Genomic DNA, 25,472 nt, shown 5'->3' with positions numbered 1-25,472 from the left:
TAAAAAATAAAGTGTAATACTATTATTGTACGACATAGCGCAGGCACACTTTGAAGTTTGAACATCCTATTGTATACAAATGAGATGTTGCACATGACACTAGACAAAGCTTGAGTTAATGAGCCCGAATGTACTTACTAGTCCAATGAAGTTTTTCGTCAGTAGTAATGAATATTTTAGATGTAATACTGAGCAAATAATAAAATAATATAAACATAATTTTATAGTAAAATGTATTTATTGGTGATTCTAAAGTTGAAATTTGAATTTCTTGTGTTGGTGTTACTGATTAATCGTTGCTAAGTTACTGCTGAGCGGTGTTTTCGAGTGTTACGTTCTGAAGTGGTATTTAAGAGTTATGTAGAAATGCTTGGTTTTTATTTGTAGTGTTTTACAGTTTTTATTAGCAAGAAATATTTTTGCTGTTTAATTTTTTTAAAAATTAGTAGCTTTTTATCATGGAGGGTTTGCCTCTTCTGCCTGGATATATTTTCAGAGACCCAACTGTAAGTCCTATTATGCTTTTCTTTAGTTTTTTTTAAAAATGTAATATGTATGCAAATCAAATTATATGAACGTTTAGTTTATACATATTATCTGTAAATATTTTATTTTAAAAGTTACATTTGACTGTTGTTTAATCCTATCAAAGTTTGTTGTCAATATGATTTTCCATGATTGGAATTTTCCAGGAAACAAAATTTCACTTGCCACAGAAGTTTGGTTTCAAGAATGGGTACCGAATAGCAACGCCTGTGAGTGTTGGGATAGGTGACAAGCCATTGGATTCTGACTCTATTACATTTTATAGGGATACTCAATATGTGCAGTAAGTATACATTATGTTTTTGTTGAAATATACCAACCCATAGCAGGAAATTTCTTTGTATGTATGATTTATATAACATTAGTAATTGTAGTTGCAAATACTCTTGCTGTTACTGAATAGTAATGAGTTCTCCTTCACATATTTAGCCTTAACCAAAGAATCCTTTAATTTCATTGCTGCATTCATTGAGAAACTAGCCATGAAAGTATAACCAGATTCTTTTGACACTAACACAACACGAAGAAAAACTTTTCGATATTATTATTATTATTATTTTTATTTACATATTTTTCATACACTAGTTTCTGTCAGCTTTTAATTGTTACTTGTTTAACTAACTCAATCATTTGACAGTAAAGGATAAACATAAATGGGTGTATACAGCAGTTGGCTAGCCAAGAAAGAAATAATTGTTACATTTTTGCTAAAAATAAATAGCACCTCAAAAGCTTTCAGAGGCTATAAGGATAATGATTCAACTTGTCCTTTATGAAAGGCTGCATAGGCAATCCTGTAAGGATTTTTGCAACTATTTAGAAGGTCGGAAAAAAAGGTTAAGATCCTTTAAGATGAACTTTGCAAAAATTTTGTAGGTTCTTTAAAATAAAATTTGTCTTATTTTAATACATGGCGGATCACTCCTGGTGAAGAACTAGTCTTGTTTTCTCAAGATGTTCTTTGATATGTACTAGTTAAGATTTTAATTTACCCCTAAATGAATTTTTTTTTATTTCATTAAGATAGTAAATTCTCTTTACAATTTAATAGACTGTCTGGATACTGTAAATGTTATTTACACAGAATAATAAACTGCTCTATTTTTTTTTTAGATGGATTGTGAAATAAAATTTTCTAGCAGTTCTTCTGGATTAAAAAGAAAACCAGAAAATTTGTGGTTGTAACACTAAGTATAGTACTGGTGTAGCACTTTAGTTCTCATATTTCAAAATTTTAGTACATTTTAATTAGTTATGCCATTTGCAGCACTTAACTATAGCACATTAAAAAAAAACTATAATTTTTTAGTGAAAATATTAATATTTACCATATGAATATCTTTCACAAAAAATTACACCTCAAACAAAAATTTCCTTAAGGTATTTTTTGATTTTTTAATCGTGTTAGAGGTTAGAAACATTTTTTTTTATAGAAACATATCATTATGTTGTCCTAATCTAAGCCATATATCCTCTTCCAGCCAACTTACTGCTTAAAAACATTTTGATAGTAGTAACTTTAATGCTGAAATTACTTCTGCTAATTTATTATGTTTTCCATTGTATGCTACGAATCCTTATTTGCCACTTCTCGCAAGTTCAAATCACAAATGCTCACAAAGGGAAACCCTTACAGTTAACCTCATGGCCGTCCAGAGGAAGGAGCAAGTGGGCCCAGTTCTGAGATTAGTAGAATTCATAGGGAATCTTACAAGTTAAACAATTTGAGCATATCACATTTACAGTTGTAGCCAAGTAATGTTGTTGAGTTTTTACTTAGTTTTTTATAAAATTGTAGATTTTAAAAAGTTTTGCATTACATAAGAGAGAGGGGGCCTGACAAAATTTTAGCTCCCTGGCCCCAGCACATCCGGTCCTTACAGAATCTTCTTTGCCCGAGGTTTGACCCGTCGCTGACATACGGCCGGTCGAAGCGCTCTGCGCCTCCTGTGTTCGTGCCTCACTTCGTCCTATACGACAAGAAGGCGCTGCTTTTCCGAGGTTTCTTCAGGGAGTCTGTGTGCGAGTCCCCTGCTGAGCACTACAGGGTGCGCCATGTGAACATAGTGTACTACCTAGAAGACGACACCTTGTCTGTCTCGGAGCCAGCGGTCAAAGTGAGTAGCCACGTAGAAATGACGCAGCAGTGATGCTACGGAATTCTCATAATGCTGCTTGTGTTTGTCTACTCCTCAGTATTTGTAACGGCTAACGATTGCACACATTTTTTAAAACTTTTTAAGCTTGGCACTGTTAGGCAATCTCTTAATGTGGCTTTTCACGCAAAATTTCCGCAGACAGTTTGGTTGCAATGTCATCTTTGCCTAAAGGCTTTAGTACTTCTAGATGGTTTTGAAATTACTATACCTCTGTTCAAAAAAGTTTTTATTAATGAGACTAATTATTTCAAAGTGTTAATGACAGTTTCTCCCAATAATTTTATGTTATGAATTTTTACTAATATGCATTGGGACATATTGAGGCATTAAGTTAGTGGGGCTGGTGTTTTCTTTTTTGCAACAAGATAAACAAAGCTGGTTCCTGTTTGAAAGCCTAATATAAAATCATGTTTTTTATTTGTATTATAGCCAAAACAATAATACACATACAACTAACTGTCTTCCTTTCGTATAATGTCCACTGAAATAAATGCATGCTTGGATGAGTTTGCATTAAGTTTTGTGAGGCTGTAGAGAGGGATGATCTGCTAATTGTTTTTTGGCTTTTAAATAACATTTTGTAAATATGAGTACATGACCAATTGTAAACGCTTATCGTTTACCATGAGGCATATTATTTGAAATTATTTTTGCCTATCTCAGGCATGCCTTTGGGCCATGCAAGGCAACTGGCCATGCAATGTCCCTCGGTGTTGACAGAACTCCGGACTGGTGCAAGGTTGCTTGGTGCGACGAGGCAGGATCCCCAAGAACGACGCTGGCCACTGCTGGCACTGGAAGGACCTGAATATCGGAATCGACATGCTGATCTATGGCATCGTGTACCACACCATCGACTGTGACAAATTCACCAAGGTAGAGCAATGATTGCCTCTCATATTGTATTTCGAGTTTCTCCTGCAAGGAAATTATTTTTTTTACATGGTATGTGAAAAAATTGCATATCTATCTGTTGTCTGGTATTATTTATTTTTTGATTTGCTTTGTTTCACGAAAAGACTCAAAAGTTTTTAATCATAGTGATTTGTAAGGAAAACTCATCTTAGTGTTTAAATATTCTAAAGGGTTTTTATTTATCAATGTCATATCAGTTCTGATAAACACAACTTCGCTATTAGTATTCGTGAATATTCTAGGTACCTAGCAAAATGTTGCTTCATTACAAACCAACATAATTAAATTCAACTGGACAGGTACTTCAGTGGTATGGTCAAACCATAATTCTACAAGCAAAAAGTTTTAATTCAAAGATTCTGCACCGGTACTTGGAAAATGTGGAACGTAGTAAACATTGCTGCGAGCAGATTAGTTAATTCTGTTAACCACCATTTATTTTACTTTTTGCATTCCACACACCATGTGTTGTTATTTAATTTTCCATTATCCATTACGATAGTATACTTGCATATGGTGTTTCATCTCAAGTTTTTTCAGTAGAAATTTACCAGGAAGTCACATATGTATTCATAATTATGATCACTGTGTGATACATTTACAGCTCGAAAATAACGTTCAATAAATAACTGGTGAGAAAAATTTGGACCCAAAAACAAATAAAGGAGAGCTACCAGAATAATTTTTTTTTAGAAAATCTCGTAATATTTAGCATTGACAAGAAATGAAATAAAGAACTCGGCATGTAAAACCAAGTCTTAAAGGGGTTTCTTTTCTTGTCATATATAGAGATTACACCCATGTATGGGTCTCACCCTACAACTTCTTTCTTGTGTGCACGTATTCCTTCCGTAAGGGTTCCTTTCCCGGAACAGTATTTCCTGTATGATTATTAGTGAGTTATAAAGTGTGAGTAAATTTTAAGGAATTGATAGTGGAGCAAATGTGGAATTTATTTCCTTGCTTTATGTAAGCATTAAATATAATTGTACTCACTTGGTAACTACCTATTATGTAGACCTATCAAATGAGTTAATAGTACTGTTATACAGTTTTATTCACTACTTACATCAAGCGAGTGAATGAATTCTACGAGGGTTGATTGAAAAATAATGCTTCTTTTGCCATAGTTTTTCTATTTTTTATTAATTTTTGTTGTATAATTTTCATAATTTTTGTTGTATTTGAAAGCTACATGTGTCCTCTGGGTAATGCACTATACTCTTTTTGACATAGTTCCTATCACTTTCCAAGCACTTGCGCTAACGCGGACTAGTCGGGCAAACCAATCGGAGAAGAGTTCCGATGGTCGTCGACACCAGGGTTGAATGGCAGCTTTCGCCATGTCATCAGGCATGAAAGTGACGTTCCTTAAAGATGCATTTTTGGGTGCAAGGTTCAAAGCTGTACAGCAGGTGTGGTTGCTTCAACCTCATCTCTATGTGGGTCTTCAGTTTTCAACAGACCAGTGACACCTTTGGGGAAAGAAAATGAGAGCATTACATAGAGGACACATGTGGTTTTCAGGTACATACAAGAATTTAGAAAATCAGGTAAAAAATGAAAAAGATTCCCTTATTTCTTCAGTTGTGCATTGCAGGAGTACATGGAGAGCCAGGGCGTCGAGCTGAACCCCCCTGAGGAACTCCCGGCCGACCCTTACATCACGGACAGAACTTTAAAGGAGCAGACACCTGCCAGCGCTCCTGCGGTTACAGACGACAGGCTGAGGCGTTTCCTGGAGTTCGACGGCAAGATCCTCAGGTACCAGCTGGCTCACTGCGTCTGGGCAGCTGTCAAATAGTTGGAAGGAAACAGCATCGCGGGCGGACCAGCCACATCCGGTTTCACATTTACCTTGATGTAGTAGCACAACTTGTCTGACTGCAAGGAGTCACTGGTGATGCTGGTTGACAACTAACCTTTACTTGACTCACTCACACACAACACACACACACACACACACACACAAAGGTTATGAGGTACTTTTACTTGCTTATTGCTACTTGTTTTAGATACCTTTGTACTGTATATGAATTTTTCTTTGATATTCCTGTCAAAACTATATTGATGTTCGATAATCTGGCAAAATTGCTAATCTGGCATGGCTGTGGTCCCAATCCAGCCGGATCAAAGAGGTTTTAGGATACTATACAGCTTGTGCCTCAGGTCAATATCCAAGTTTAGTCTACAGTCAGACAAGATTTTATGGTTTTATTTTTAGGCCAAATTAGTTTTTGAAAGAGGAGATTTCTGTGTTATTGTATTTTTTTTTATGATTTATATTTATTCATAAAAATAGCTTATTATTCAATAACTATGAAACTTAAATATTTCGTGATTCTTAGGTATTTTACAAAAAAAAAAATCATTTTGACTGATACATGATTTACTTTTAAAATATACATCTACATACTCAGAGCAACAAAAAAATTTGACAAGTATTAAAGTTTTTTTAAAAATGTACTTACATAGTAATATAAAAATAAGGAAATAATAACAGTTTAAAGCTGTTAGATTTTTATTAAAAATGCTGATTAATTTCATGATTTTTAGTTGCATTTGGGTATTTTATGGGGGTATTAAGTTGCATTTCATGGTGCATTTAAATTCTTGTTGGCGTGATATTGGGGTTATTGCGATTCATTCCGGCCACATAATCTTGTCCAGATGTGTAATCCATGCTTGGTTCACGGCTTGCCGGCAGGTTCTTCGTGGCGTGGGACAACCGAGACGCGGACCCGACCGGCTGCTCGGAGCTGGCCCCCTACGTCATCTACTACTTCCTGGCGGACGACACGGTCCAGGTGCAGGAGGTTCGCTCGGACAACGACGGCCGCGACCCCTTCCCGCTGCTGCTCCGCAAGACCAAGCTGCCCAAGAACTGGAAGGACCTGCCAGGTGATGCCAGACAGGGCCGTCGTCTGCCTGCCTTAAAACGAGTCTTTCTGTGGATTCTTCCTCGGAGAGTACCGCTTAACTACCCCCTAGTACCTGAATCTAGGTCTCGAGGATCAAATATAAAATAATTTATGTTTTATTATTTGATGTTTCACTATAATTATACTTCTACAATAACAACTAACTGTCTCTTGTTATCACTGCTTTATTCTTTATTATCACTTCCTACATCGTTGCATGTTATCCACTCCAATTCGTCTACCTTATATCACTGCTGCCAGCACTCACTCTTTAAAAGTCCCAAGTCTTTATCATACAATTTACAAGAAATAAAAGTTGGATATATTAAGGTGTTGAAACATTTAACCTATTAAAGTTTTGTTACGTAAAATAAGTTTTATTACATATTTTTAATTTTGTTTACAATTTTGTGAAAATTAAAGGTAACTTACTCTTGACTCCATTCTCTTATCCACTTAAGAGTCACCGTTGCTGACTGCCCGCTACAATATGTCCCTCACCCGCTGAGTTGCTTATGAACACAACCAAAATAGTCAGTTTTGGCCATGTTGGAGGGCTTCAAACACACATTCATCCAAGGCCAAAATGTCTTGAAAGTACACCTCTTGGATAACCTGATTTTAATTTTGTATGAAAACTGATTGTGAATACAACCGCACACTTCCAACACACTGTTGTCATACCTACCTACTCTGCAATGCTTTTGGTGAACACTGCAGCAAATTTTGTGTAATGATCAAGTTTTTTTCACTACTTTGTTTGTATGTGGTGTCTGTGATGTCATTAAAAGCAATTTTGTCTCTTTTAAGAAAAAAATTTTCTGTGTGGTTTTGTCCATTTATTGTTCATTCGGTTGTTGCTCATGTTATTCTGCATTTTACTGAATTAATTCATTTTTAAAGATTCCAAGTCCATTTAGTTTATTACATTAATTCTTTTTGATCTAAGATAAATACATTTTTGTTTGGTCAGGCTTAGGTCTTTTGTGATGTACACGTGCCCCGCTCTGACTTATGACTCTTATGTTCATACTTAACCCAATAATTCTACAAGTGTTCGTAGATCCATGATAATTTTTGTGCATAATTACGGTATGCCTTTTACAAACATATCTCAACAAGGTTTTAATTTATGTCTTTTTAAAGCTTTTTTTTTTAACATTTTATAGTACACTGGCTGCCACCTTTAATTATAAGTTTATATAATTTTGAAACATTCTCTTACTCTGTACATATTATGATTGATAGTATGTATTTTTTAATGTTACAGCCAATTTTCCTTCACTATATCTGGAGATCAGTGACCAGGAAATAACAGAATTTTACTCACCAAAGGATTTCATCATTGGTAACACTATCTTTGTAATGGGTCGCAGGTGAGGCCACGCGTTGAATATTTTGTTTGAGAAAGATAGCGTCCAAGCCTGTAGCATCTAGGAGCAGTTTCCTTGCATCACACCACCTTGTTCCAGGTTTCTGGTATACGACTGTGACCCCTTCACTCGAAACTACTTCCAGAAGGCGCTAAACATCACTCAACCTGCGAAGATGGATGTTTTCCCAAAAAAGAAGCCTCCTCCAAAACCAGTAAGATGGCGCCATCAGTTATTACTGACGGAAGATACACGTTGGAAATAAGTGCTTAGTCACAGTGAATACAATTTATGAATATTTTTTAGCTTTAAAGCAACAGGGGCGCATAGAGGAAGGGGATTTCTTAAGATATACAATAAAAAAAAATATATCATTCCCACTTACAAAAGGAAAGAATTTTAAAGGTAATAGCTAACCTCCACATACCCGAAATGAAATTACGTGTACGCTTCTGTAAATCACTATGATAAAAAGACAAATTACAAGAAATAATTTTTATTTAAAATGCACCATAACATCCATAACAAAACCTTTTATTTTTACTGTTTGAATGAAAAGCAGTTTTATATAGTATACATTTTTTTTCATATAAGATACAGCTTTACATCTCGGTGATAACAAGATCATTAGGTACAGAGACACAACACAAATTAAAAGAAAAAGGCAAGATTTACGGCCATTGACTTTCAGTATTGGCACTATGGGCCTGTAGGAGTTTCTGGAAAACATGGAAAACCAAAATCAAGTTGACTAAACTGGGAGTCTTCTGGGATGTTAGACTGTAACAGTATATGAGAGAGAAAAATTGTTATTTTTATTTATTATTATCATTTAAAATCTTATTGATTCTCGACAAACTGCTACTAAACCTTAAAACTAAAATATACAGAATATTACCATACCAGTACCTGTGAATATTCATGGAATTGAGATATACTACAGATTATGTATTTTTAACCAAGTTTGGTGAATATAGTTTCACACAAACAAAAATAAGTTAACTTTTGTAAATTATTACAATACATTTCATAAAGTTTTGCAGTAGACAGCTTCCAGCTTATTGGTTTCTTTTATTTATTTTTCTTTTTGCATTTTTTCCCCTGCACTTCTAAGTTAAGAGAAACTTTTGAATTTGACAAGTAAATTAAGAAAATTATTGGTGTCACAAATCTATGTAATTTAATGGACTACTTAATGTTGTCTAGCTACAACTCAGTTTGAGGGCCTGCTCGGCGAATAATTTGTAACAAAAATTAGTAATGGGCGCCACAGTATGTAAAGGGCACAGGGCACTCTCACAGGGTGTGACGTAGCCCATGTGGGAGCAAGATTTGGACTCTCTTAGTTTTTCAAACATAACTTGCCAAGACCTGGCTCTCTCTCAGCGCCGGGCACGCTTGCACCTCTGTAAGACTCTATTGAGCTAGCGAGAGATGGTCGACACTTGGTCAGTAGAGAACTTAATTTAACTCGCACGTCTTGATCTATTCAGGGTTTACACATCCTCGTACACATATTTACTTAATAACCAGAGAAAAAGCCCCAAGGCACGAATCGTTTTAAGGTGCAGTGTGGTCTGCACACGTGGTCATACAAAGAAGTTAACGTAGTTGATGATTAAAGACTTGTTAAAGAGTTAATAAAACAATTATTTAAGCAGCTCGCCAGCCGAGGTAAGCCCCAAAATCAAATTCAAATGGTTTGAAAGACTATATAAATGACTGGAAACTACTTATCAGTACTGCAAGAGATGAGGTACCTGGGGTGCTGGTGCGTCTACTCGCGGCTGGTGATGACGATGGATTGGAGCGAGAGGCACGCTCTCTGCGGCAACATGGTGTCTTTCGCGCCGAACCAGAGTACCGTTACGTTATTGCGATTATGTGCCAAGGGTTCATGAGGTAAAGACACTGTTTTAATTATTGCATGCCTTCTCGCTGCTTGATTACTTAATAAAATAACATAAAAGTAATTAATATTTTAGTATTAAAATAAAGTCTGACTACAGCTGGGCTTGGATCCGCCTCGGGAGTGCTCGGCGCCATCTTTGTGTTGGGAGTATAATTATGTAAAAAAATTACTAAACATAACATTCTTGTGGCCAGTCTGCTGTAACACAAAACCCTTGGAACAGATTTAGTGAAGGTTTACAATATACATAATTTAAGATTAATTAAGAGAATGAAGCACTGATGGTAGGGCGCCTTTTTGAGGTAGTTCATGGCTCTCTGTTTGAACTCACACGACTATATATATCGGCAGTACTAATGCCAGGAAGGAGTGGTTAGATGCGTGACGAGAAGAAAACGGGAGCGATGTCAGACCAGGATTAAGGGCGCAAAACTCCACTCATCTATTTATTTATTTATTTATTTATTCAATTTTTGTTCTGTAGATCCCATATGGAGGTAGGACTCCGGGATATAGAACAAGTCAATAATTACAAATATATACATATATACAAACAAACTGTACAACCACAAAAACTAAATATTACAGAGTACCTACTTTTACATTTCAAAAGTAAGAAAGAGAGATTTAAAAAAAAAAGAAAAAATGGGTACATAAGAAATGGTATAAACTCAAGTCTAAGGCTCAGAGCGAAGAGTTAGTTTACAAAACTCAATATTTTTCTCCTCGTTTTGTGATGTATTTATATAAAATTTACGAGAGTTTAGTTTTCTTATCTGTTATTAGGTCAAAGAATTCTATCAGAGAGTAGGAAGGATGTTCTAACAGAACTTGTTTGATTGTTCTTTTGAATATAGGTAAATCGGTTATACTTGTGACATTTTGTGGCAATAAGTTGTAAATCAAGTTGATAATTTAATTTCTTAATGTTTTATCAACTCAAATGTTTTGAGATAGTGTCGTGCCAAACAAACATTTTTATTTTTATTTAGGTCAATGAAAATATTAACCAGTTGGCTTATCTTGTTTACCATTGAAGAAATTTTTTGTTGTAGTGGACATACTTTTTTTGCCACGTATAATTGAGGGGCCACAATGTGTGTGGCGTTGCAGGCGATTCCCCCTCACACCGGGTTCGGCACGCCCGAAGACTCGCTGCAGTCGTGCCTGTCGCTGCAGCCCAAGCCTCCGAGGAAAGACGTCATAAGATACGTGGTCAACGCCAACAAGGTGGGTGCAGTGACCCCAGTAGTCACAAACACAAGCATTCCCAACTTTATCTGTTGTCACATTTTCGTTTGTTGTTGCAGAAGAAAGTGAATTTTAGATATAAACATGATGTTTTCAGTCTTGAAATAATTTGTACATATTTATGTAAATATTACTTGTGTTGTGGTTCGGAGGGTTATGTTTCGTTAAGAAAGATGTTAAGTGGGCGGCACCGTATGTTAAAGGACACACGGACCCTGCGGTGACTCCCCTCAGGTCGTGACATGACCCGTATGGGGACGATTTTCGGACCCTCCTTAAATGCGATTACGATAATTACCTGGGCCTGGCCTACTCTCAGTGTCGGGCATGCTTGCACTAAGAGCTGGTAATGTGGGCTCTTTAGGTGTCCCACACACCTGATACCAAAAAAGCAACACTGAATCCCAAGTATGCTTTTATTCTTGGGAAGGAAGCGGAGTCTTGCCAGGCTCACAAGGACGAAGCCTTGGCCGACGTTAACCTTTTAATTAATTTATCAGTAGAAAGCCTCGGAAATAAATTTTTTAGTAATTAGTCTTACACATATGCATTGAGAGGACAAAATGATAAATGAATGACTTATTTTATTGGTCTGTGGGTACTACCAGTTTTGGCATATGTACTAATTTTTATGAAATACTGATCGCTAAGGTAATTTTTTCACTATAAATTTTTATTTTTAAAGAAAAAGTTAATTTTATAGCATTCTCCTGATAATCCATGCTGATCGAGGGGAGCAATGCCATGGATAATCACAGTTAATGTACATATAAGCCTAATAAAGCATTTTAATTATTGTTATTGAGGCAAGCTGTTTGCAAGCACTTAGGAACTCATGGCAACGCACGCATTAGGAAGGGCAAATGTTAAAATGGTTATTTCAAAAATGTTAAAGTTAAATGAAGGCATGTAAGAAATGATTTGTGAATGATAGGTTTTCCGTAGATAATGTATGTATAAATGATGAGGTTTCAACTCTGTTTGCTCAGCCTGATTGCTTATGCGTGAATCGGGCACTACAATAAACATGCATGAAACCTTTGCACTAAACAAATTTAAATTTATTATTTTATACTTTTGAGTGTAAGTGTAAAAAATATGCTGAATCGCTTATGTTTCCAGTCAGGATTCTCGAAAACTAGTTGATTGAACTATTTCTACTCCCCTGGTCTTAAGTTTTGTCAGGAGGTATATCAGTCTGCAAGTTGTGTTCAATAACGTTTTAAAATAGTGAACTGGCAAATGTAAATAGAGAATTACAATTCATCAATATTTTTGTATCAGAGAATGATAATGAAAGCAGGATTTAGACCTTCTGGTGGGATATTGATTAAAATCTCCTATTGCAGTGCGTGAAACTTGGGCTTAAGTTTGGTGGAAACGGCAGCCAACAGCACGTGTGGGTTGTCTTTGCCGTGACAGAACCTGCGCTACGAGGCCCGGCTGGACTGGGTGCACCCGGAAGACAAGGACCGCAGGTTCATCGTCCTCTACTCTCTGGCCGATGGCAACCTTTCCATCACGGAACCGCCCGTTCGCAACTCCGGAATCATCGGGGGCCGGTTTCTCAAGCCGATGCTCGTCCCGAAGCCTGGCACGGATCCCGACAACCCTGAATACTACACCGCCGCGGACATATTCGTGGGTATGTGTCACATGCTCAAGCTGTGTTCACTTTGGCCGTTTTATTTTTTGTCAAAATTGTGATGTTACCAGATTTTGCATTTGAAAGCAATAGTTTGGTTTTTCATAATTTGGAACTAACAAAACTAACAAAAATTGAAAAAATGCCAAATTTTTACGTACTTATGTAATGAAACAGTGTTTATGTTACTCACTTAAATTGAACGTACAAATGAAGTGTGGCAACCAAAATCATTACAACTTACAGTTGGCCACGATAGTTGGCTTGAATAATTTTTTTTCATGATAATTTCAATGATAATCACTAATGAACTACGTATTTCAAAGTTTTTTTTTACAGTAGAGTGAGATTTAAATTCTGGAACTATTCCTATGTCAACTTCATTGATTTGATTTTAAAAAAGTGAATGGAATGTGAATTGCATTCAAATTGAAACCTAACAATTCACAAAATTAAGAATTAATCAATTCAAACCTGGCCTAAATTTTAAAACTGCTGACATAGATTTACATGTACCTTATAATATTACCTATCTTGTAGTCCATGCCCATGCGGTAAAAAGTTTTGCTTGTAGCTTACTTCATATGAGTATCTCCAGCTAAACCACAGCAAGACTACCACAGCAGCAAACAAACCAATTTTGGTGAAATGCACAACAGACTTTTTTTGGTAATAAACACAAATGTAATTTTGCTTTGTTTCTGATGTAGTATACTAAAAGGTTGCCACTGCACCATAGCCACCATAGTACACTGAGGGCCTCGTTGTTCCAAGCACTCATGTCCCACAAATGGGGTCTAACTCAGATTTTTCGCAAGCGGGATAAATACTAAATAGCATACATTGCTGTCAGCTAGTGGTTTTTTTTGGGATACTCCCGTTTTCCGGACCCATTTATTCCATCATTATTCCATTCTCATCTCCTCATGACCTCATCATTTCTAATGGACCTGGATGCAGACAAAACATTAACACCATAATTTGTTCATTGATTCTCACACTATAGGACGCTGTGTAAAATATTTTTCTTACATTTTTGTTGGATGTTGAAATGGGTACACTGAGATTTTCTCTCAGAATCCAAGTAAATATTATGCGTAAACCTTATTTGTTATATGTACAGTGAAGGCTTTAATCCACCCCCATTGTGATGACAGCCATGCAGAATTAAAAATTTCTATAGTATAGTTTTAATGGAAATATCAAAAATGAAAATGTGATGTGTAACTCACTAGAAACAAGAAACACTTCATCAAAAGAAAAATAGACATTAATGGTCAACTCTAAAGGCCTGGCACACTGTAAAATATTTGACTATTAATATATTTGACAATAGAGTTGGAGGGGTAGGGGAGACTGTTAAACCTTGAGCATAGTGTACCTTGGAAAATTTGAGGATTCTAGGAAGTGCTACAACCTAGCAGGTTAAATCCATCATTAGGTAGTGAAAAATAAACTTTAGTTGTCTCTGATGGCAGTTCTGTCTCATTTTACTGGAAATTGTGCTACGTATTACTGAAACCATTTGTGAAGTATTGAAAGTAAATATTTCATGTCTCTTTCTTCAATATTTTTTTACAGAAAATAAAGTTGTGTTTGACATCATCACTTAAGAGTATGTTGCTGAACATGTGGTGAGTAGAGTGTTCTGTTATTCATGGACAGTCATGAGACTCATCTCAGCATTAAAGTCTTGACATGGCATCTAACTCTGGGGGTGAATCATAAAATGTTCCTCCCCACACACTTGTCACAAATTACAACCCCTTGACTTATCAGTGTATGGACCTCTGTAGTCTTGTTATAATCAGTAAGTGAATGGCTTGTCAACCCTGCAGGTGAAACGTTTGATATATATGCAGTAGGATGTTATGGCAGTTATGGGTAAAGAATTTCCACGTGCTTTCTCTCCTACCAATATTTTGGGTTCAGGATTGGTGGAATTTTTCCTTTTGATAAGGAAATTTTTTTCTGACGAAGACTTCTTACCCACAGATAGGCCTGACTCAACTGCTGTTATACCTTCTTGTGAAGTAACTGTAAACCAATCCAATGATGGGCCTACTAACGCTACATCAGATATTTCAGTAGACCTACAGGAAAGCGGACAAACTGACAAACGTGAACTGAATGCTCCAGGTTCTTCTGTGCTGGTTAATGATCCTACGGAGTCTATACCCAGCACTAGTAAAGAGGTAAGCCAAAGCATGACCCTATCGCCAGAAGATGTCGTACCATATCTCAAGGCCAATGCAAGAAAATCTTCAAACAAAGTAAGAAAACAAGGAAGGACAATGATTGCGACTGATTTGTCAGTAAAGCTTAAAATAAGAATGAATAAAGAAAAAAAAGGATAGTGTCAAAAAAAAACATAATATTATTGCAATACCATTTTCATTCCCAAGGACAGACACAAATTTTAAAATTGAAGATTTGTTTTGTTTTTTTAATGTCCAAAATTGTTGATGTTCCCAACGCCAATTTCCTCAGCTAACCGCTTGCCAGTGTTTCTTAGCCACTTGTTCAAGAATTTATATTTTGTCTGCAAATGATAACACAACACTTTTTTTTAGTTGACATTGTTAAAAAAGAAAAGGAAAATTTTGATCTTGGTTGAATAGCCACGTTGTCGTTGCCCATTGTGTTACATATTTTTGTTTAGATGTCTATGACTGTTGTGTATTCTTGCTGTGCAATCGTTTGTTACTTTAATATAAAACATATTTAAGTATATTTTCTCAGTTTTATTCATTAAGAAACCCTAACTTTAATAGGTTATGGGCCCAGGAAACTCTGAAAACTGAAGAATTAAGAAAACAGCAAAGAAGAAGTCATATTTTGCATTTTCGAATAAATCACGCTCATATAACCTTAAAATGGAACAAACTTTGAGTGTGGATAAATTTGACGGAAGAAACTTCAGGCAATGGAAATTCCAGATAAAATGTGCCCTGAAAGCAAAAGGAATCGATATTTCGATACAAAGAACAGAAGCAAATGCGGATGCATGGCTAAAAAAGGATGGCATGGCTATGTACATTATCACGTCGTCGATGGATTTAAATCAAATAACCCTAATAGAAAACTGTGAAACCGCCTTGGAAATTATGTCGAAATTAGAATCCATATATGAACATAAATGTGAATTGAACAAAATGTTAATTCATGAACGGTTTTACCAGTATAAAATGTCACCAAGTGACAGTGTTGCACAACATATTGCAAAGGTTGAAAATCTCGCAAAGCAGCTCAAGGAAAGTGGTGAAAGCATCAGCGACAATGCTATAATCACGAAAATATTGGGAACTCTGCCTCCTAAATATAGATCACTTAGGCAAGCATGGATGTTGCTGGATTCTGAAAAACAAAACTTGAATAACTTAACGGCAAGACTACTTGATGAGGAAGCTTATATTACTTGTGAAGAAGAACAAGAAATGGCTTTTTTGGTTGCTAATACTAAACCGAAGAAAGAATCAACAAAAAATGAACCTAGTACAAGTGGAATTAGCAAAGAGAAACCTGCGAAGCATTGTTTTGAATGTTACAACTGCGGAAGAAGGGTGCACTTTGCCAGAGAATGTCGTGCACCAAAGAAAATACATAAGAAACCAGCTCGAGGTAAGAATACCATGCTAGCTTTTAATGTAGTTGATGAGTCAAATATAGGCAGTGGTTCAGAAGACACCTGGATCTTGGATAGTGGTGCTTCGGCCCATATGACATATAGAAAAGAATTTTTTGAAGAATATACAGCTTGTACTCAGAAATCATTGACATTGGGGAACAAAGAGTCCATAGAAGTATGTGGAATTGGAAAAGTTTTAATAAAAAGATGTGTCAATGGACAGTGGGAGCTAAGCATGTTACATGAAGTACTACATGTGCCTAACTTAAGCAGAAATTTATTTTCTGAAGGCATGTTAACAAGAAAAGGTTATTCCATAGTAAAGAAGGACAGCAATGCTCTAATTTACAATGGTGATGAAGTTGTGATGTGTGCAAAAATGAAGCTGAACAATTTATATGAACTGGACATTGAAACAGTTGTTCCTGACACATGCAACTTAGTGCAGAAAAATAAAAGTGATATTAAAAAGTGGCACGAGAGATTAGGACATTTAAACGTTAAAGAAATAAAACAAATGAGCGTGAAAAATATAGTTGAAGGTTTAAATATTGAAAAAAGTAATGAAACTGAATTAGTATGTGAAGCATGTGCTTATGGGAAACAATCTCGGTTTCCATTCCAGAAATCAAGTCGGCCAGAACTACAACCTGGTGACCTAGTATATAGTGACGTATGTGGTCCAATGAGTCATACATCGGTTCAAGGTATGAGGTATTTTTTATTATTCAAGGATGCGGCAACCAGATACAGACATGTGTACTTCATGAGAAATAAGAGCGATACTCTTGAATATTTCAAGAAATATAATGCAATTGTGAAAAACAAATACCTGCACAGTGTAAAAGCCTTGCATACAGATAATGGAAGTGAATATATTAATACTGCATTTAAAGACTACTTAGATAAAGAAGGAATTGTTCATGAATGTACTGCTCCATATACCCCAGAACAAAATGGGCGTGCAGAAAGAGATATCAGAACAATAGTAGAAAGCGCTCGATCCATGCTGTATGCACGTGATGTATCTTTGGATTTATGGGCGGAAGCCATAAATTGTGCAGTTTATTTGCTTAATAGAACCTCATCTAGCCAAACATCAGACAAAACGCCATCAGAGTTGTGGAATGGAGTCAAACCAATTTTGGAGCATGTAAGGGTATTTGGTAGTGAAGGATATGTACATATTCCTGATCAGTTGCGGACCAAATTAGAAAAAAAAAGTGAAAAGATGATATTGGTTGGATATGATAATACCAATTACAGAATGTTCAACGTGAAAACAAAACGAATTAAAGTATCAAGAAATGTTGTTTTTGATGAGAATAAATATCCTGAACAAAGACAGAATATAGCAAAAATATTCATAGAAGAAAGTGATGAAAATATTCAACAGGATAACTCTGAAGTCATATTCAAGAACGACCCTGCATTGAGTGATAATTCTTTAAATGAAAACTCACTGAATGAGAATGAGGAAAGTATGCTCAGTTGTAACAATGATGATCCTAATTATGAACCATCACATACCCTCAATGATTCTACATGTGAACCAATGAATCTGAGACCAAGGAGAAATTTGAATTTAGAAGCCAATTTAGTGGAATTTGTTTTACCATCATCATTTGATGAGGCAATGAAGAGTTCGCAGAAGAATGAATGGTTGGAAGCCGTTAAAGAAGAACTAAGTGCTCATGATGAAAATCAGACTTGGACCACAGTGAAGCGAGCTGGACAGAGAACACTTACAGCCAAGTGGGTATTTTCCATTAAGAGGGGTGACGATGGAAAAGTAAATCGTTACAAGGCTCGATTATGTGCACGAGGGTTCAATCAAGTCCCTGGTATTGATTACCAGCAAATGTTTTCCCCTACCACAAGGTATGGAGAAAGCAATGATCTTATCGGGTACTCCGATGCTGATTTTGCAGGCGATGTTGATACTCGAAAGTCCACTACTGGATATATATTCTTAATGAATGGTGGGCCAGTAACTTGGTTAAGCCAAAAGCAAAAGACCATTGCTCTCTCTACCACCGAAGCAGATTTTGTTGCAGCCTGCGAGTCTGCAAAGGAAATACTATGTTTACAGCAATTGTTATTGGACTTGGATGAAAAATATGATTGTATTAAGCTATATGTTGACAATCAGAGTGCCATTAAGTTAATTAATAACCCAGTTTTTCACAAACGAACCAAACATATAGATATCAAAGACAATTTTATCCGAGAAAAAAAAAAGTTGAGAATGGTTTAATAAATATATCCTATGTCCCAAGTAAGAATCAGCTTGCTGATATATTAACAAAGCCATTGCCCACTCAACCTTTTTTCTTTCTAAGAGAACAATAATAATGAATACGCTGTAATAGTGTAATGTTTAAGTGTAAAATATTTTTTGCTCTCATGATGTAAAATTTTAGTGGGAGTGTTAAAAAAGAAAAGGAAAATTTTGATCTTGGTTGAAGGCCACGTTGTCGTTGCCCATTGTGACGTCGTCCGGGCCTGCGGCCCCTTTGAGCCCGATATGACACCGCCCAACCACCGTTTCAGTTCAAACCTCCCGCTCGTGCGTGCGTGTGTGCGTGTGTGTCTAGCCCGGCAAGAGGGCGCTTAGCTGCAGTGCGCCGCACCCCTAATTTGCTACGTTTTAATATTATTTGTAAACCCTTTTTGTTTTCATTCGTCTTCGCCCCAGTGCTGTGTAGTTTACTTGTGTTTCTTTAATTTAAATAAGTTACCTTAAATAACTATAGACGTTGCCCGGGCGGACCCGAACAGGCACGGACTTGGACGAGGATAGGAATGCTTTTATATGAATTATCATTAAATAAGTAAATAGTAACAAACTTTCCATTGTCAGTAATTTTTATATATTTTTAATGTTTATCTGTAATTTACTCAACTTTCGCCGGGGCACGGAGTCGTAGAATACAGTAACGGTAATTGTGTTGGCGCGAAGGGCGCCATGTTGCCACCTGCGAGCGATGAGCTCAGCCCCAGTCCATCTTCATCACTGACCGAGAGCAGACGCGCCAGCACCCCGGGGACCTCAACCTTTGTTCATCACTGACCAAGTAATTTCTGTATCGTTAATTCTTTTTAAATCGCTTTCGTTCGTCATCCTCGGGGCAGCTCTCGGTCAGCGGGCTGTTTAATTGATTAATTGTCTCAGTCGAGTTTTTTTTCATCACCGTGTAATAAGTATACTTTGCAGCATGGCCACGTGTGTGGACCATGCCCTCACCTAAACCGATTCGTGCCTCAGGCTTTTTAACCGTGTAATGTGTAACGTGTAACGGGCGTGTAGAGAGACGTGTTAGTGAAATTAAATCTGGAGAATAAATATAAAGTGAGTACTTATTTAATCACGTGGTGAGTGAGTCTAGGAGTGTGGCGTGCCCGACGCCTAGAGCGGGCCAGGTCTGGGTAGCTAGGATAGAAAGGGCTGGTAACTCGTCCCCACTTGGGCTACGTCACGCCCTGAGTGAGAGACTCCGCCGGGTCCACGTGCCCTTCCACGTGGTGGCGCCCATAGTTAACATCTCGAAATCACCGGCAATGCGCGATCAGCCCTCAAATGGCGCCCAAGAGCGTGGGGCGAGTTACATCTTCCGCGAAAACCAGACCTGTACGAGCGTGTGAGATAGGCGGTTGTTACGCGGAGCGCGCGGAACTAAAGTTCGCGCTGGAACTATTGTTCGCGCGGAGCGCATAGCGGGACTCTGGCGCGCCGGCCACGTGATCAGCCAAGCGCACGCTTCCAGGAATCCGCGCACAAACAACGGACTCCGAGCGCAGTAAGTAACACAGTGCTGATGTGTTCGTGAGGACTGTTCGCGTGTAGAGTACCACGTGCGTAGACATGTATCCGTATCCGGACGAGTGTATCGGGTGTTACTTTCCCTGCCCGAGTTGGGACTTGTATGGCAGGACCGCCGCCGGATACGAGTGTGGCTACTGTACGGAGTACCGCATACACGGCGTGACGAAATGTGGAGCTAGGTCGTGTCCCGGAGGTAGTAGCGAGGGATACCGCTGCCAGGAATGTGCCGGCCTGTGGCATCGTGGCTGTATCGGCGAACGTGAATGGACCGTACTGCGCAAGTTTTTTACCTTCACGTGCGCACGGTGCACTGCCTACCTAGCCACCCAGGCGCAGTACGAGGCAGAGACGCTGGAAAATCCTCCACGACACGCCTCGACGCTTCCCGAAACGCCGACGCCGCTCACGCCGACACCGACTCCGATCACGCCGACACCACTCACGCCGAAAAAGACGCCGCTCACGCCGACGCCAACCACGCCGAAAACTACTCCGCTCACGCCGACGCCAACCACGCCGGAAAAGACGCTGCTCGACTCGCCGACGCAGCCCGTGCCAAGGACGCCGCCCGTTGCCGGAACGTCACCGCCGCACCAAGCCGACTCCTCACGCACGACGCCGACCCCAGCACCACGAAGGTACGTCCTGACGTCACCCGCACCGCCACGTGTTACGTTACCGACGCCTACCGCTCTGACAAAGACGCCCGTCGTCCTGACGCCCACGCCCGTCGTCCCGACGCCGACGCCCGCCGTCCCGACGCCCGCCGTGCCGACGCTCATCGACTTGACGTCTCCCGACACAAGTCCGATCCCGCCGCCGCCTGCCACACTGCGTTTCGTCGACCCGACGCCACTTATCCCGACGCCGACGCTCGCCGTCCCGACGCCGACAATTCCGCTTCCGCCACCTCCTGTCCTGGAGCCGCCAACCTCGGCACCTCTCGTCGACCTGACGTCTCCCGACGCTGGTCCAAACGCATCATCGCCAGCAAGACCTCGTTTCGCCGACCTGACGCCACTCATCCCGACTATGATGACGCTTGACTCGCCGAAGCCAACCGAGCGACGCCCGACAACGACCGTCCCACCGCAGTCTGCCACGCCGTCCAGCACCCGCCTCGTGTCGGAGACACCTCCCGACGCCGGAATGACCTCGCCACCGCACCGAACCGCCGTCCCGACGCCACCAAGGTCATTTCCGGCGAAACCCGCATCGTCTCCGCCACACGACTCGCCACGGACGCCACCAGATTCGACGCCGACGCTTCGTGTCACCTTGTCGCCACCACCTGGCTTCGACGTCATCCGGCCGTCGTCACCGCTACCAGAGTGCGCAGTCGCAAACAGGACGCTTTGCGACACGATGTCCAGGGCCATGACGCCGAGACGCCTGAGCGCCGCCCCGCCGCCTGGATTTGCTCCTCTGTGCCCGCCTGGTTTCGAGGCACAGACGGATGAACCGGACCGAAAGAGAAGGACGCGCGCGACGCCGACGCGGACGCCGCCTACAGGCCCACCTGACGCGACGCCAGAAACGACCGAGACGCCACGACGCCCGATTCCGACGCCGAATGCCGCAGTACCGGAACACCGGTCAAGTGCCCTGCCGCCCGAGACGCCACAAAAATGTCGCAAGTTGGCAACATTGGGACGCCGCACCGTGAAGAGTCGCCTGAGCTCCCTACATCCGCCTGTCGCGATGCAGGTCGACGCCACGACGCCGGGACGCCCGACCGTCCCACCACCGAACGTGACCACCACCCGGACTTCGACACCTGTCACCCGTCTGTCACGACGGGCCGCGAAGCGCCCGCCTGTCGGCGAGGCTGAGCCGGGCCGTGCCGAGCGCCGCCCGCGCTTGCTGCCCGCCTGCCACGAGCCGCCTGACCTTGGCCGCCGCCGCCCCTGCCGGCCGGCGCCCTGGCCACCGCCACGCTATCACACGCAGCAGCCGCCGCAGCCGCAGCTGACGCAGATTTGGGGCTCGGGACAACTGGTGGGTCACCACCCACAAGGTTAGTCAGCCAGCGCCCATTCTGTCCGTGTGTATCGTCCTCCATAGTGTAAATATTGCTCAACTGTCATTTTGTAAACATTGCTCGCCGCCATCATGTAAACATTGCTCGCCCTTCCATCGTGTAAACATTGCTTGTCCGTCCGTCATGTCAACATTGCCACCTGCCCGCACAAACATCAACATTGCCACGTGGGAGTGCGCGACGTAAACACCACAGGCAACGCCCCCCAACCATCTGTCAAACGGCGCTGTCATATCGGCCTACTTTCGGAGGGGGCAATTGACGTCGTCCGGGCCTGCGGCCCCTTTGAGCCCGATATGACACCGCCCAACCACCGTTTCAGTTCAAACCTCCCGCTCGTGCGTGCGTGTGTGCGTGTGTGTCTAGCCCGGCAAGAGGGCGCTTAGCTGCAGTGCGCCGCACCCCTAATTTGCTACGTTTTAATATTATTTGTAAACCCTTTTTGTTTTCATTCGTCTTCGCCCCAGTGCTGTGTAGTTTACTTGTGTTTCTTTAATTTAAATAAGTTACCTTAAATAACTATAGACGTTGCCCGGGCGGACCCGAACAGGCACGGACTTGGACGAGGATAGGAATGCTTTTATATGAATTATCATTAAATAAGTAAATAGTAACAAACTTTCCATTGTCAGTAATTTTTATATATTTTTAATGTTTATCTGTAATTTACTCAACTTTCGCCGGGGCACGGAGTCGTAGAATACAGTAACGGTAATTGTGTTGGCGCGAAGGGCGCCATGTTGCCACCTGCGAGCGATGAGCTCAGCCCCAGTCCATCTTCATCACTGACCGAGAGCAGACGCGCCAGCACCCCGGGGACCTCAACCTTTGTTCATCACTGACCAAGTAATTTCTGTATCGTTAATTCTTTTTAAATCGCTTTCGTTCGTCATCCTCGGGGCAGCTCTCGGTCAGCGGGCTGTTTAATTGATTAATTGTCTCAGTCGAGTTTTTTTTCATCACCGTGTAATAAGTATACTTTGCAGCATGGCCACGTGTGTGGACCATGCCCTCACCTAAACCGATTCGTGCCTCAGGCTTTTTAACCGTGTAATGTGTAACGTGTAACGGGCGTGTAGAGAGACGTGTTAGTGAAATTAAATCTGGAGAATAAATATAAAGTGAGTACTTATTTAATCACGTGGTGAGTGAGTCTAGGAGTGTGGCGTGCCCGACGCCTAGAGCGGGCCAGGTCTGGGTAGCTAGGATAGAAAGGGCTGGTAACTCGTCCCCACTTGGGCTACGTCACGCCCTGAGTGAGAGACTCCGCCGGGTCCACGTGCCCTTCCACGTGGTGGCGCCCATAGTTAACATCTCGAAATCACCGGCAATGCGCGATCAGCCCTCAATTGTGTTACATATTTTTGTTTAGATGTCTATGACTGTTGTGTATTCTTGCTGTGCAATAGTTTGTTACTTTAATATAAAACATATTTAAGTATATTTTCTCAGTTTTATTCATTAAGTAACTTTAATAGACATAATGCACAGAAAAATGAAACACCCGCAAAAAACAAAAACGTACTCGGAAGACGGAACAAGTAGCGACAAACCAGTCTGGGTGAAGGACACAGACCAACTGACTGGCAGCTGCCACTGACAAAACAAACAGTGCTCGCTTGATTGATGACTCATCGTCTGTGTATGCATTAGCTGCTACTGTACACTCACTATTAGAAGAGCCCAACAAAGCGTGCATAACTGATCGTACAGTAACAACTAATAACTCTTTGGTTTAGTAAAATTAAGTTTTGTTTTCTTGAAGCAAAATGGATATTTGGCAATCCGGGTAGCTGTAGTATGGATAATTGTAGTTATACTGTATTTAACTTTTATAACCTCTTTGATAGCCACATGCTCTTCGCCATTAAGGATTGTTGTGACGAAACAGATGTCATTTCCGTTTGCAGTAGGCATGAATTTGATTGGCTTGATTGCATCAGCAGATATTAGAACCAGTCCTAAATGCACAATATTTGATGGAAAATCAAGTCACTCTACTTGTCAAACAAACATGGCTGTGTTTGTGATGTTTTCTGGTGATGTTATAACTCTATAACTTTGACACAAGATATTGGGAGGTGTTGGAATTGGAAATTTGACAGTGTGACAGGGCCTTAAGTGAACTAAAAACCTGGCGGCCAAGGTCAACAGCCATAATCAACCGGGAAAAATTTGAACGCAAGCGACTCAGTTGGTACTAGACTGCTAGAGAACAGAATGTGTTGAACCATAGATTGATTAGTAATGACAAGATTATATGGTGAATTGCGATAAAACCAAAATAACACTGAAAAGCATGTGTAGTACTGAAGTGCAAGTTAATAAACTATAGAGCACCAAATACGCAAGTTAAATCATGAAACTATAGCAGCATTTAAACAAAACTTAGTTCAAATCACAAAGAGAGTTATCTTTTAAGGTTTCAAATTCAAGGAACATCTAAAGTTTGTACCAAAGGGCATAGATTAATTTAATTTGATTATGCGTGTCTTACTGAATTTTTTTTAAAGTACAAATTTTTGCCGATTTTTTTTTTATTCATCTGAATATACTTGTCTTGAACAAAAATAATACGTATAATTTTATTATAAAAAATGGAGCATGTCCACATTCAACATTTTTATGAAATAAGTTTTACAAAACAGAATTTATAAAAAAAATAACTTTAATAAACTTCTGTTTCAAAAACAAAATTGGACTAAAAATACCTAACACCATAAAATCTTGTCTCTACCGATCAAAGACACTCGGCAGCAGGAGTGTATTCGCGCGGGGGTGATCACCGTGTCTTCAGGCGCCGTGCTGGTCGTCTTCCAGCACCGGTTCATCGTGACCGGTGCCGACCTGATGGTCTACCACTACATGGAGGCCAATCAGGAGAAGTTCCCGCCCTTGGTCTTCAGCAACATCCGCAGCTACGTGCAGCGCCAGGGGCTGGTGCCGGCGGAAGTCGAGGAGTGCGGCCCGGAGAGAGCCTGCGAGGATCCGTGCGTGGATCCGTGCGAGGAGCAGGCACAGCCAGCCCAGTGACGCTCTTCTTCTCACATTCTCTCTCACAGCAACATCTCATTCATTTTAAACACACTTTTTATGGCTACAAAACACAAATTTCTAGATGTACCATTATTTTTGTCTATTAAATTTTTAAAACTCTATGTTATTAAATTCTCATAAATACAAATTTTCATGTAGTTTTATTTAATTAACTGTTTTTCTTTTGTAAAATCAGAATCTGAGATCATACTAATATGT

General features: G+C 40.0%; 1 protein-coding gene across 2 annotated transcripts; it reads left to right on the top strand.

Annotated features, from left to right (window-relative positions):
* Positions 1–288: 288 nt before the first annotated feature.
* LOC134531829 (EF-hand domain-containing protein 1-like) lies at positions 289–25,402 on the top strand. Of its 2 annotated transcripts, none has more exons than XM_063367793.1 (11): positions 289–506; positions 693–829; positions 2,447–2,663; positions 3,426–3,581; positions 5,221–5,384; positions 6,328–6,521; positions 7,812–7,917; positions 8,014–8,128; positions 10,940–11,056; positions 12,500–12,722; positions 25,015–25,402. In XM_063367793.1, exons 1-11 carry the CDS (start codon positions 459–461, stop codon positions 25,248–25,250), a joined length of 1,713 nt encoding a protein of 570 aa, XP_063223863.1. In that variant the 5' UTR covers positions 289–458; the 3' UTR covers positions 25,251–25,402. The 2 variants fall into 2 exon arrangements, with proteins under 2 accessions (XP_063223863.1, XP_063223862.1); XM_063367792.1 differs by having other exon boundaries at positions 302–506; positions 25,038–25,401.
* The last annotated feature ends 70 nt before the right edge of the window (positions 25,403–25,472 follow it).

Source organism: Bacillus rossius, chromosome 5 (genome assembly GCF_032445375.1).
Source record: "Bacillus rossius redtenbacheri isolate Brsri chromosome 5, Brsri_v3, whole genome shotgun sequence".
Taxonomy (NCBI): Eukaryota; Metazoa; Arthropoda; class Insecta; order Phasmatodea; family Bacillidae; genus Bacillus; species Bacillus rossius.
This window is presented reverse-complemented; position numbering and strand designations above follow the sequence as displayed.